The sequence below is a fragment of the Ochlerotatus camptorhynchus genome, unplaced genomic scaffold, assembly GCF_037179485.1.
Source record: "Ochlerotatus camptorhynchus isolate MF236.1 unplaced genomic scaffold, CSIRO-AGI_Acam_v1.1 ptg000038l, whole genome shotgun sequence".
NCBI lineage: Eukaryota > Metazoa > Arthropoda > Insecta > Diptera > Culicidae > Ochlerotatus > Ochlerotatus camptorhynchus.
Window position 1 is genome coordinate 2,102,605 of NW_027040529.1, and position 14,164 is coordinate 2,116,768.

A 14,164-nucleotide genomic window follows, 5' to 3' on the forward strand; every position below is an offset into this window, starting at 1 on the left:
CGTTTTGCTTGGCATGAACTAGTGATGTGATGCTGCCGTGTTTTTCAACTCCCACAGCTCTGGCACTGCTGATGAAGGTGCGGGGGAAAAACTCTAAACGGGAAATGAAACGATTGGATTGACAAGCAGGTGCTTAGAACAACATGTCTGTTGGATACCGCATGCAGATGGGAGGTCGAATCAGCTTTTTGTGTTATTATTTGTATTATTGCCTTCATTGATTCTGCAAAGGGAAAGACCGTTTAAATACGGGTTTCACTTTGAGTGAAAAACATAAAATAATCTTGAATTGATCCTTAGGTGGAAAGATCTAAATCCCGATGTGCTTGAATCCATTTTCTGGATCAAATTTTAGATAATTTCCTATGGGCCTGAAATTCTCGATATTGAGATATGGGCTAATTGGTATCAGATGATTGGTTTTGTCTCAAGTTAGGTGCTAAACACTACCTAAGTTCAGTAGAACGCAGTGGCTGCTTCCCCAGGAGAAAATGGACCACGTTAAAGTGGAACCAATGGGATTCGGGGCATTGACATAGTGACAGGACAAAGTGTAACAACCCTTCGATTGTAGGATCCCAGCTAATTGACTAATTCCCCTGTTAGACAAAATACCAAAGCGATACGATAGAGCAAGTTGTGCTTAATTATCTTCTCATTGTAACCTTTGAAAAAGCTGTTTGTTTTCGGGATTGTTACGGACTAAGGGTTCAAATAAGAATTATTATTTTTAAGGGCAGCCCTACTTTTGCTCAATAAAACAGATGAAAATATCCTTAATAAGTAAAAAAAATCTCCTTAAAATAGATCGGTTTGCTCCTTAAATGATTGATCAAATTACGTTAAAAATCTTAAAATGCTCAGTAAATATTTAAAGTACGCTCCCTAAAATAGAGAAAACTGTACATTAAGCATTTGAAAATGCTCCTAAGTATGCACCGCTTTGCACCATTTTGAAGTGTAATTGTACCATATATCATCGGAAAAGCTGCTGTTGAAAGGTTAATGAGTACCATGAAATCAGCTGAAATGTTCAGTAAATCATTGTGTGCATTTGTGCATTTTTACTGAACATTTCAGCTGTTTTCATGGTACTTATTAACCTTTCTACAGCAGCTTTTCCGATGATATATGGTACAATTACACTTCAAAATGGTGCAAAGCGGTGCATACTAAGAAGCATTTTCAAATGCTTAATGTACAGTTTTCTCTATTTTAGGGAGCGTACTTTAAGTATTTACTGAGCATTTTAAGATTTTTAACGTAATTTGATCAATCATTTAAGGAGCAACCCGATCTATTTTAAGGAGATTTTTTTTACTTATTAAGGAACATCGTCATTGTTTAATGATTCATTTACCTTTAACCATTTTTAAGAGATGAAAAATACATCAGAATGTAAGGAGCAAAACCTCACTCTCACAGACTTTCCAGTCAGGTATGATCTGAACTAGACCTGTGCGCCGATCCAAATATTTTGATATGTATATGGCGTGATATGTTATTTTCTGCCGGCGGCGCCGGCGTGGCAGCGTCACGCCGTTTGCTTTCGATGACGGCGGCGTGGTGGCGTGGGTCAGCGTGAGTTTATTTTTAATGATTTAGAAAAAAATACTTTCTAAACCAATCGCACATGGACAAAAAATGCTACACACATTTGAGTTCAGATCAGACTTGCAATTGCTCATTACAGCTAAAATGCTATTTTTCGTTATTATGAAACAATGGGATACTGTAATGATAATTTTTATTTGTAAGATGCAAGAAGAGGTGGTAAAGATTGTATATGACATATAAAATTTGTCAATTTTGTTGTGACCTTCTCCGTCATGGACGACGAAACTTATGTGAAGGCGGTTTTCAAGCAGCTTCCGGGACAGGAGTTTTATACCGCAGCAGGAAAAGGGAAGGTGGCTGCTTAAATATAACTGGCGTTTGGCGGCCAATCAGGTCGATGAGACAACTGTGCAAAATTTAATGGAAAGAGTTAAGCGGAAGGCACGGCAGTTCGGATTTGGCAAACCAAAAGAATAAACGAACATTTTTTCCTTTAAATATATGAATTGAACTACCAAAAGGAAAATAAGAAGATTTTTGTTATATGAATTTTGACTGAGAGAAACGATTTTTTTTGTCGACCAATTTTTACGCATTCCAGTCTTTACTAGTAGACAGACTAAAACCACAATTAGTTTTCCTCATATTCGAGAAGCTTTCCTCGGAAAAGCGTTGGAAAATTTACTCATTCTATGAGTGACCTACGTTTTCGCGAATTTGAGTAACCGAACTCAAATTTGAGTCGTTCTCATTGGCCGTAAATGCGGAATTTGTTTAGAAAAATATTTCAAGTGCTTGTTGGTGGTGTCGTATGTCAAACTTTTAAGTATAAGAAAAGTACGTTATGTAGGGGTGTATAGTATTAAAAAGCAATCTGTTTCTTTACGTAACATTTTAATGGGGCCTAGGAATTCTTTCATTTATTAAGCATTACACGTTATTAATATGTCTAATTAGGTTTTTTTTTATTTTATTCAATATAGTCCCCTTTTAACTCGATACACTTATTCCAGCGATTCTCAAACTACATTTCCTCACGTGAGCTGAATGTTTTATTGATGAGCCATCTTTTGAGGTTTGGGAAGAGATAATAGTATGAGGGAGCCAAATCGGGCGAATATGGTGGATGCGGAAGCAATTGGAGCTGTAAGTCATTGATTTTAGCCGTGGTTGCGATACTCTTGTGCACCTGCGCATTGTCTTGCAAAAACAACATTTTTTTCGCTTCATGTGAGGCCGTTTTGCAGCGATTTCGGCCTTCAATCGCTTCAATAATGCACAGTAAAACTCGCTGTTGATGGTTTTTCCTTTTTCGAGGTAGTCCACGAAGAGTATGCCATGACAATCCCAGAAAACCGACGCCATAACCTTTCCGACCCATACAGCCTCCCTCGGCCGCTCGGAGCACTCGTGCCGGCTTCAGTCCATTGCCGAGCACTCATTCTATTATCTGGGGTGTAATAGTGGATCCAGGTTTCATAAACAGTTACCAATCAACGCCAAAAGTCCGCCCAATTCCGCATCAGCAAGTCAAAACACTCTTTCGAAGTGCTCTCGCGTTCGTGTTTTTGGTCAGGAGTGAGCTTGCGTGGCATTCATATGCAGAATCTCGCCTAAAATATGGCGTGTGCGCTCAGTACTAATCTTTGCGGTACCTGCTAGCTCGCGCACCTTCACTTTCCGGTCAGCCAACACAATTTCGTGTATTTTTTTTTTTTTTTTTTTTTTTGACATTGTCCTCTGTAACCGCATCGGGCCTTTTCTTTTGTTTCCTTAGCCGTTTTTCCCCTCGAAAATAATGTTTTATGAGAGAAAGAAAATCGTTTTTATCTATACTCAACATTATGCCAAACACGTCAACAACAATCAGCTGTCAAAACAAAACTAAAGACAGTATCACACTGAAATTTAGCATGACAGCCTAAATATGAACGGAATACAAAGCACCATAACCTTTTTTGCAGTAACAGCGCATTCTGGCGGTCAAGGAGGTTACTTTTCACCGCACCTAGTTACGTAGAATCCCGCACAACTTGGACCTGTGAGAGATTAAAAAAAAAGCTCAAATATCAACGTGTTGTTAATAATAATCACTTATTCACGTTTATGTAAATCCGGTTCGAATGATTCATTCGTGTGTGTTAGATCGAGAAAGTGCGAACAAACGACAATCGTTGTACCACACACAAGTTCAAATTTCAACGCGTTACGACATGCATTTTACCGTGACATAAATTTATTCGGCGGCGTGAAAGATTTTACTGCGGTGGCGCTCAATTTCATCGGTCGCGGCGGCGTATGCAAATCTTCGGCGGCGGTGGCGTAGCGCGGCGGCGCACAGGTCTATTTATCACTGGAGCGAAGAGATAAGACAAAGTCTGCAATACTTTACGCACATATCGACAGATGCGTGACATGATTTGTTGTGATTGACTATGAGCGATGGGTTATGCTTTTGTTAGTATTGTTTTTTGAAAAAAAATATACTACGATCGCGATCGAACATGCGCTGGCACTTGGTTAATTTAATTGTTTAGAAAAGTCACTCATGATTTCTATGACATTTAACAGCTATGGGCATTAGAGTGGGTTATCATGATCATTTTTTCAGAACAATGTTTTTTTTTTGGTTCCATTTGGAGTCCCAAACAACTGTGCAAAATTTGGGAATGATTGCTTTTAACCCGGCTTTCCGCATTGCGTTTGAAATTTGTATGGAAATTAGAATGGGAAAACCTACTTTTTTGAATTTTCATTCCTAGGGACCACAATTGAACCATGCCACTAATCACGTTACAGTATAGTTCATGAAGTGCTTAACAACTTTGTCAAAGAATGTACGGTGCAAGAATGTCTCTAAAAAAAGTTATATCTGTCCAAAGATTGATGTTTCGAATTAAATGCCAAAAATCACTTTCCTGCCAACACTGCCGGTGTAACAAGGGAAGTCAGATTCCAAACTGAAATAATTTCGGAGTTTCACATCTTTTCCATTTGGTATGTTCAGATGAATTATTCAAAAACAATAGTTTTATCTCATATGCGTAGATGGAGAGAAGGGGGATGGGAGTTTACCCTTCCCCTCGCCCCTTCACTCATAAATATCAATGGAAGTACCGCTATCCCCCGAAGAACGCGTTACCCACTGAGTTACACCCACCGCTTTTTGCATGTGAGTAGGGTCAATGGAGAACCAGTCACTCGCAGATAATCAAAGCGCTTGATTGAAACCCACCGAGACAAAGCGGTGGGTGCTACTCAGTGGGTAACGCGTTCTTCGGGGAAAAGCTGTAAAGGCTCAATCAAATTTCTAACTTTGAAGTTTCTTATCTTATCGTTTTGTTATTTTCAGATGAATTATTCACAAACAATTGCTCAATCTTAAGCGGCGCCGGTGGTGTAGTGGTAAGCGTGATTGCCTCTCACCCCAGGAGGCCTGGGTTCAATCCCAGTCGGCGCCGCCGGGATGTTCTGAGGCATAACATCTCGGTCTCCGGTTCATGAGTTGATTTGTCGATAGGGTGCAGGTGTGGGAGCTGCCTTCCTGGCGTCGGTAGCATTGGTGCTCAGTATGGAAAACAAATCCAAGGAAAAAAAATGCTCAATCTCAAAACGTAGATGTAGGGGGATGGGGGGTTCTAACCTTACCCTTGTCCCCTCAATCATATCAATGAAAGTAAAGTCCGGAGAACTTTGAGATTTGGGCGTAATTGTTTTTGTAAACAAACACGTCGATTGACGATTTCTCGTAAATTTAAACTCAATCTCGCAAACAAACCATACCAAATAATAGAGGAATCATTTCACTACCTGTTTGTGCCTTTAATTGTTTAGATTGAGCTTTAATTTGCGAGAAATCGGCGATTGTCGTGTTTGTTTACAAAAGCAATTACGCCCTAAAATCTCAAAGTTCTCCGGAAGTTCCAAACTGAAATATTATGAAATGTTCAAATGTGTTATTCAAAAATGCTAAATCTAATATGCGTAGGAGGAGGGCTATTGTATCGCCTCCCCTTCACTTATGTCTTTTTCGTTTTTGCGGTGTAGCATCGGTGCAATGTAAGCAGCAATAACGACATTATATCAAAGAAAGTCTAGCTATAGACTGAAATAACTTCGGATTTTCCCATCTTCTCGAGTTATAATGTTCGGATGGGTCATTGGAAAACGACTAGATGTCAAACTGATTAATGTGGGTTCATCGCGTTTCTTCGAGACGTTAGCGTGCAGTAACCTATGTATCTGATACGAAACTTGTTCTTTGTTAATTTATAATATAGCAGTTTAAGGAAACGCTCTTCTCTTCTAAACTACGCAAGTAGCTTAAATTACCATGAATAAAATGTAAACAAACCACCTTTGTTAACATTTAATTCATGTTAATTTAAGCTTTTGATAAAGAATAACTCAAAGATATCTTATCCCACTATGTTCTTTCAAAAAATCTTGTTGTCTTAGATTTTTTTTATTTTAAACCACCTTCGCAACAAAAAAAAACTTCACTTCTGACAGTGCTGATTCCTTTTCGAAGGGATCATGGATGAAAAATTTGGATAGTTTCTAAAACGATTTTGATAATAATAAACAATCGGTGTATTCCTCAACAAATTGTATGCTTTGTTAGCTCAGCCAAACCAACGAAAGTCTTTTACTTAGGCGGTTTTTCATTTGGTGAATTTTCGTTTAAGTTTAACAGATGGAACTTAAATAAACCTGCTATTTTACCAGACTTATTTCTGACAGACCGGAAATCAATTTTAACAAACACCTCATTGAAAATTGGATGATCAAAAACAGAACGATTTTCAAACTCATTAATATTCATTTTCGATGTGCCAAATGGAACATAGCCTAAGTAGGCTATGGGCTTAGCAAAAAGAGCAAAAATTATCTGCACAGTAAATATTTATTTTTCATAATGGATGAGAAAAAGCGACTCAATTTGATTTTTGCGATCTGATTTCGATGTAGATGTAGGGGAATTTACGTATTCTCGTCAATCTAAGCAGCGTTCGCACTTCTATGAGCAATTTATCAGAGTCACGCACACATATGACGGGTTTGTTTGTTAACATTTATCTGCTGCTTGCTATTCTATCAATTTCAATTTAAAGAATTGTCCAAAACGGGTTTAAAACGTTTTTACAACGCTCTAAACTATTCAGGTTGGTGTTTCTATTGTCGGCAGCCGCTTTTTCTTCGGCAATCTTTCCATTTGAACTGCGTGTGAACCAGCTGTTCTATTATCGGCAACTCGAAATCAGCCGTATTTTGAAGTGTGTATGTTTCAGTCGTAAAAAATGTAATCAGATTGAAGCTAAAAGACTAAGGAATCGTTTAAATACATTCAGCAAAGTGTTTTGGTGAGAAAATACTGTGAGATTAACGTTTAAGTTTTGGTTGCCGAAAACAGTCAATGGATGCCGAAGCCATATTTTACCCTACCATATATTGGACCAATGAAACCGGTTTTACGTCAAAACGTAATTCCGTCTGTGAAGGAAGTTCTCCAAGTTGCTTTTTACTTGCAACTTGTGAATAAACTACCAATAGGCCAGTGTATTTCAAGAGTTAATAAGGTAAGAAATTCCGACGTTATATCAGTTTGCATCCGAGGGGCACGCAATACAAAGAACCGGTGCGTTGAAGTTAAAATGCAATCAAAAGTATTTAAAGTAATTAATGCGTTTTGAAGTAGTACTGACGGTAATTAAAATTATCTGTTCGTAATTAATGTAATTAAAAGTATTGAAAATGTAATTAATGTACATTAATTACGAAATTTCAACTGTAATTAATGGAGTTAAAAAGTACTTAATGCGAGAGTTAATGTTCTACATTGTGTAATTAATGTAATTAAAGCAGTAGTTAATGGAATTAATTTAAAATTGTCTGCGTTGGAGTTAAAGGTTATTGCGTGCCCCTAGTTTGCATCTTTACTTCGATTGATATGAGTGAAGGGAGCGCCCCCCCTTCTCCAACTTCGCATATGAGAAAGATCGATTGTTTATGAATAATTCAATAATTCATCTGAACATACAAAGTCGATGAGATGAGATACTCCGAAAATATTTTCTGACCGGCAGTGTTGACAGGAAAAGTGAAAAATATTTGAACGGCTATAACATTTTTTAGATACATTCTGGCACCGTACTTCCTTGATCAAATTTGTTAGGTACTTCTTGGGCTATATTTGAACATAATTAGTTGCATGGTTCATGCAAAATTGTAGTCCCTAGGGATGCAAATGCAAAAAACTAGGTTTTCCCATACAAATTTCAAACGCAATGTGGAAAGCCGGTTTATAATCAATCGTCCCCAAATTTTGCACCGTTGTTGTTTGGGACCCCAAATGGAACCAAAAAAAGGTTGTTCTCGCTTAATGAGGTCAAGTACACTTTTTTTCCATTTAACGGTGAACCACTCTAATGGGCATGCCTACACAGCAAAAAATTAATTTTGATATCACATCAAAGTGGATGCACTTTAATCATGTTAAAAATATGATGTAATATTATTTGCCAAAAAGGACAAAATTATCATTAATACAGTGCATGAACTGATATAACGCTGATTTAACTGCATTTGTTTATTTTTGTGGCCATAAAAATTACATGAGATTTTCGACATGATTGAAGTGCATCCTCTTGGATGTAATATTAAAATTTATTTTTTGCTGTGCAGGGAATTCGAAAAAATCTCCAACCCGAAAGACTTTCTAGACCACGCCAGGAATCGATCACGCCGCCTCCGGTTCAAAATACCATGCATTAATTGACTGGGCTAAATGAGGTCCCTAATTCATATGAGTGAATATGTGAATGTGTATCCTCAAGATGTAGCTTCAAATCAAATCAGTCAAAAGATGTTCCAGGAAATGTCAGCTTTTTGCATCCTACTTCATCGTGATCAGACGAAAGCTGGCTTAGTCTTCCTATACCCATGAACAATCGCTGAATGCCGTCGCCTCTATCCGGCAGAGAAGCCAGTCAGTCGCCGTGCTAGCGTCAAATTCAATTTAAGTTAATTTAGATGAAATTGTTTGACTATAAACGCTGTTAATAATGTATTCATAAATTAATTGTAATAAAAACTAATTTATCAGCCAGACCCATCCCGCCCGCGGTCGAAGAGCCAGAACCACGATCGTATCGCACTCCGCACAGTCAGTACCTACAGTTCCTGAGTGTGTTATGAGTGAATGCCATCAAACAGAATTAAATTAATCAAGACGAATGAGTCTTGCTGCTGCTGATGATGAATATTGTACCATACACCATAAACAAAGCAGCAGCAACCCCAGAAGGCAGTCAGTGAGAGTGTGCCATGTTGGTCTTCAATTGAATCGAATCGATTTGGGGTGTAGACTTTGGCCGGCTGGGTGCCTCCCGCGATGTTTGCACTTTACTTGTCCGTGCATATGAGCCTACAAGTCGTCGTCGTCGTCGTCGTCGTCGTCGTCAGACACATGACACGCATTTCGATGCTTTGCCAGCTTAACCCCTTTCGCTGCGATTAGCCATGCTTATGATGACGATGTTGATGGGATCTATGGTGGTGGGTAATTGAATTTGGCTCTGGAACCAAATACAATGAATTGGACGCTGTGGCCAGGGTGACCGTATTTTCATCGTAATAATTTCTGTTGACGTTGATTCAATAGTAACCGTTGGTAGCCCTAACCAAAACGCAAAGGGGTTCACAACATGTGATTAGCGCGTTTGCATTTTCCGGCCTGCCTTCCATTACGGCTTTAATTATCCCTGTAAAACCTACTCCCGAGGGAGGGTTAATAATCCTTCTCAAGAGGCTTGCGGCATATGTGAGCCGTTGTTTTGCACTTCCTTACTAAAAAAATACAAGGATTTCAAGAGTACATTCTAACACTCCATCGGATGACAGTCGAGCTTCTCGGTGCAGGGACAATTCGCTCAAAGTCCCAATTTCCATCCGCCAGTCGTAAGCCAACTCAAAAGTGTTGAATACCAAATGGTTACCAACACTTGAGGCTCAAAAGAAGTGAGTAAACAAAATTTGTACCTCCTTATCGCGATCGAAAACTCTAACACGATTCGGGTAAGTGGCTCACAGAATTCTGTTGTGTCGCTGTGCTCATGACTAGAGGCTGTTGTTTTTTCTCGTTTAATTTGCCTTAATAAAATCACGCAATTTTCTTACTCATTTAATAAACTCGTTTTATTCAATTACCAAACGCCCGAGCGAGCGGCAGGCAGCACATATTTTTAATACATACGGGTATTAATTGTTCGAAGCGATAGCAACTCGACGACGACAACGGCGATGACGGTGATGACGGCTATATGAGCCAGCAAACAAGATCTGAAGGCCGCGATATGGTTAAAGGATGTAGAACCCGTCGCTCAAGTGGAAAGAGAGCGACGAATCTGCGAATAAGAACGTGTTGTGCTTTATTTCGCGCTTCTGTCGAATGTGAGCAAAATCACAGGAAAGGAGCGAAAGAAAACACTTCAGCCAGAATTCCGATTAATCTTGGTTTAAAAGAAATTTTTGTCATGAGTTCAAATTGCCAAAGCGAAGGGCAAGAATGGAATTTCAATAATTCTATTAATGTTTTTTTTTTGTTGTACCGAATGCAATTTAACATTAATTTACCTGCTTCTCTTTTCTATTTCAGCTGGGTTCCGCTACAGCGGGTCGTGGAATGTTTTGCTATCACTGTCCCCCTTCGTTGCATCCGGCTGGGCCACATCCTCCGCGGTTACCCACGCTTGAGTACCCGTTCGCACCTACACATCCTTGTAAGTATACGATTTACTGAAACTTCCAAAAACTTCTTGAACCCTCCTGAAAATGGTTGACAAAACCCTTAATAATTTATCATATTGGTATGCTCACGGCTCTTCTGGGTTAAGTCATTAAAATATGTTAAAGTACATAAGTCTCCTAATACAACATTACAAGATACAATTTATAAAGAATCTCATTTTAATTTGAGATTTGTGTATGACAGCCTAATAACAACCCACTTTAAAAAAATGAAATTCCCAAAGTTTGATACAAATTTATAAAGAATCCCATTTTAATTTGAGATTTGTGTATGACAGCCAAATAAACGCTCACTTTAAAAAAATTAAATTCCCAAAGTTTGATACAAATGTTACAATGAAACGAATGCCAAAAGAGTTACAATTGGGCTCTTTAATCGCGAAATAGGTGAAATGGATTTAAAAACCTGGGGGCCTCATAGCCTAGTCAGTAAAGTTACGGTATTACCACAGACAAACAGACATAACACTCACAAGTTGTTCATCTAACAAGCATTTGACGTTTACACACTACCACCATCTGTTCAACAGATGGCGGTAATGTTTTAGCGACGATATTTTACAGTGAGAAATATTCAATGTGTTATGTCTGTTTGTCTGTGGTATTACCAAGCCGGAGGCAGCGGGTTCGATTCCCGGTCCGGTCGAGGGGGAATCTTTTGGGTTGGACATTTTCTTGACTTCCCTGGTCATAGAGTATCATTGCGCTTGCCACACAATATACAAACTCATGCATTGATATTGGCATCGAAAGCTCTCAATTAATAACTGTGAAAGTGCATTTAGAACCCTACGTTGAGAGCACACAATAATACCCCGTTCAAATTACAGCCTATATCACGTAATAAAGGCTGTCTTGCAATGAGCACTCATACGTAGGATTTCCACTGAAAACTAGATGTATGAGTGCTGCTCATTGCAAAACAGCGTATATTATGTGATATACGCTGTAATGTGAACGGGGTATAAGCTCATATGCGCTAAGCAATAAGCTTGAAATGCGAATAAGAATAAGAAGAACGATTTGAAATTCTTGATATCCCACCGGTGACAAGTGCCATTCTCGTGTAATTTTAAATACCTTAATTACATATTATGGTTACCGGAATATTTTAGAGTGTTGAGTAAGTGGTGTAAAACCTAATATGAAGAAGATTGAAGTTGATATTGAGTGAAACCAACTCATAAATAGGAACATTGCTTACGTGTAAGCAAGTGACAACTACTTATAGATTTTTAACTCAAAAATAACTTCCCTCAACTTCCTGGGAGGTGGCTTGGTTCAATTTCCGGTCTAGTTTAGGAATTTTCCACGTTGAAAAAAATCCCGACTTCCCTGGGTATAGAGTATGATTGTACTTGCCACGCAATTTAAGCTATCAATTAACAAGTGTGGAAATGCTCAAAGAATACTACAGGGTGCGTGACGAATTTTTGCAGTAAATGGCATATTTGAGAAAAAATACACCAGTTAGTTATTCTAGCAATGAATTTTGTGCGATTTATTTTCTTTCGCAACATATGGAAGTTGTAAGTAAATTTATTCAAAAAAATTGCCTTCCGACGACTGTAGTTAGACGCTTCCGGAAACTGCAGTATGCACGTTTTAAAATGTTTCGATCCATATAAGAAGATAAAATCAGATGAAAAACTGTTTTTGGGCTACTTCCACTGATAACTTTTTAGTTTTTTTTTTTATTTTTATAACCATTTGTTCCATCTAACTGATCCAAAATGATGAGAATTGTATCCATGTATGGAGCCAATTTTTAGATCCCTAACCCCATTTTCACTATATCTCTCTGATAAGAAGAAGTAGTCCGGAAAACCTCACCGAACATGAAAGCCAAACACACAACTCATACACTTCGGTGAGTTTAGCTTTGGTCATTTTAAAACATCATTTAGAATTCCGGAAAGCATGATCCGTAAAGTTAATTTCTAGATCAAATCAACGTAAAGCTGTGTCCATTTTGATTAGTTGTGTTCAGCGAATCCAAACACATAAAGCAACCAACGATACAGACAAAACGGTTGCTACGACTACCATGACAAACTCGCTCTATAACATATGTAGCTCGATCCGAGTGGTAGAAGGATAATGATATATTGCTTGCCTGCTTTGTTGCAATATACACGGATGAGGACACAGCTTGATATGAATCGAGAAAAGACATAACAAAAAAATTCCCATTAACACACGTGTATCATCTTCGGCTTTACTTCGTGAAGCAGCTTGCCAACAATTTGCTCGTTTCCTTCTACCACCCGAGTTAGTTGTGTCGCACGGGCTGCTTGTCATGAAAAAGAACGAAGAAGATTATATCATTATTGCTTTTCACTTCTGACATAGCGTTATTATTCGGTTCGTTGATCGCTTGTCATTTTGTCATTTGGAGATATTTTTGATTCCTTGGTTGTGTTTGAAGCCAAACCTTACTTACCCTTACCAATCAGGCTAAGGCCTTGCTGTCCTCTGCTGTCCGAAGAAGTCGTCTCCACTCTACTCAATCCATGGCCACACGTCGCCAGCCCGCTGCACGCCTCTTCTTCTTATTCTTGTTAGGTTGCTTTCGAGAATAATTTTTATTGGGTCATCGTCGGGCATTCTTACGACGTGCCCAGCCCACTGTAGTCACCCAGTTTTTGCAGTGTGGACGATGGATGGTTCTTCCAGCAGCTCCACGTTCCGTCATCCATCTACACTCCACCGTAGATGGTACGCAACACATTCCGTTAGAAAACACCGGCGCGTTGATCCTCCATGAGTATAGTCCAGGTCTCGTGGCCATAGAGGACCACCGGTCTAATCAGCGTCTTGTAAATGGTCAACTTCGTGTGGCAGTGAATGTTATTCCAAAATAGGTACGATTCCCTGCCATAATGCGTCTTTGGATTTTATCTGCTGGTATCATTTTCGGCGGTCACCAGTGAGCCCAAATACACGAACTCGTCGACCAGCTTGATTTCATCACCGTCAATCTGAACTCAGGCTGGGAGGCTAACATTGTCTTCCCTAGAACCTCTTCCTTTCATGGATTTCGTTTTCGATGCGTTGATGGCAAGTCCAATCCACCTAGCTTCAGCCTTCAGTCTGGTATGCGTTTCCGCCATCGTCTCAAAGCTCCGTGTCATGATATAGATGTCATTGGCGAAGCCAGAAGCTGGATGGACTTGCTGAAGACCGTGCCACTCGTGTCTATCTCAGCTCTTCTGATCACACCTTCTAACGCGATGTTAAATAGCACCTTGCCGTAGCCCCCTCGAGATTCAAGGGACTCGATAGTGTACCCGATACTCAAACAACGCACATCACTAGATCCATCGTCGCCTTAAACGAATTTGAAATCGATGAACAAATGATGTGTGGACACGTTGTATTCGCGGAATTTTTACAGAACCTGCCAAATCTCGAAAATATGGTCCGTGGTTGCGCGGACATCCGCCTGTTATTGCCCCACGAACTCTCTTGCAAATTGTGATAGGCGGGGGCATAGAATTTGGGAGAGTACATTGTAGGAGGCGCTCAGAAGTGTGATCGTGCGGTAGTTGTAGCAATCCAACTTGTCGCCCTTTTTGTAGATTGGGCATACGACACCTTCCATCCACTATTTCGATAATATCTCCTCCTCTCAAATCTTGGCAGCGCTCTAGCCAGTGCTTCACCACAGTATTTTAGTAGCTCGTTTGGTAGTTGATCTACACTAGATGCTTTATTGATTTTTAGCTGACCGATCTCTTCCTAAACTGCTTGAAGATTAGGGGCCTGTTGTCTTCTGTACGTGCTCCAAGGTCTGTTG

At 39.4% G+C, this 14,164-nt stretch overlaps 1 protein-coding gene across 2 annotated transcripts in view; it reads left to right on the top strand.

The window, feature by feature from the left end:
- The window catches only part of Drgx (Dorsal root ganglia homeobox), a 105,399-nt gene that overhangs the window by 30,413 nt on the left and 60,822 nt on the right, over positions 1–14,164 (top strand). For both annotated transcript variants that reach the window (XM_065234784.1, XM_065234792.1), the window contains exon 2: positions 10,214–10,337. In XM_065234784.1, the coding sequence (XP_065090856.1) occupies positions 10,241–10,337 (97 nt within the window). In that variant the 5' untranslated portion in view covers positions 10,214–10,240. The remainder of the gene's footprint in view (positions 1–10,213; positions 10,338–14,164) is intronic.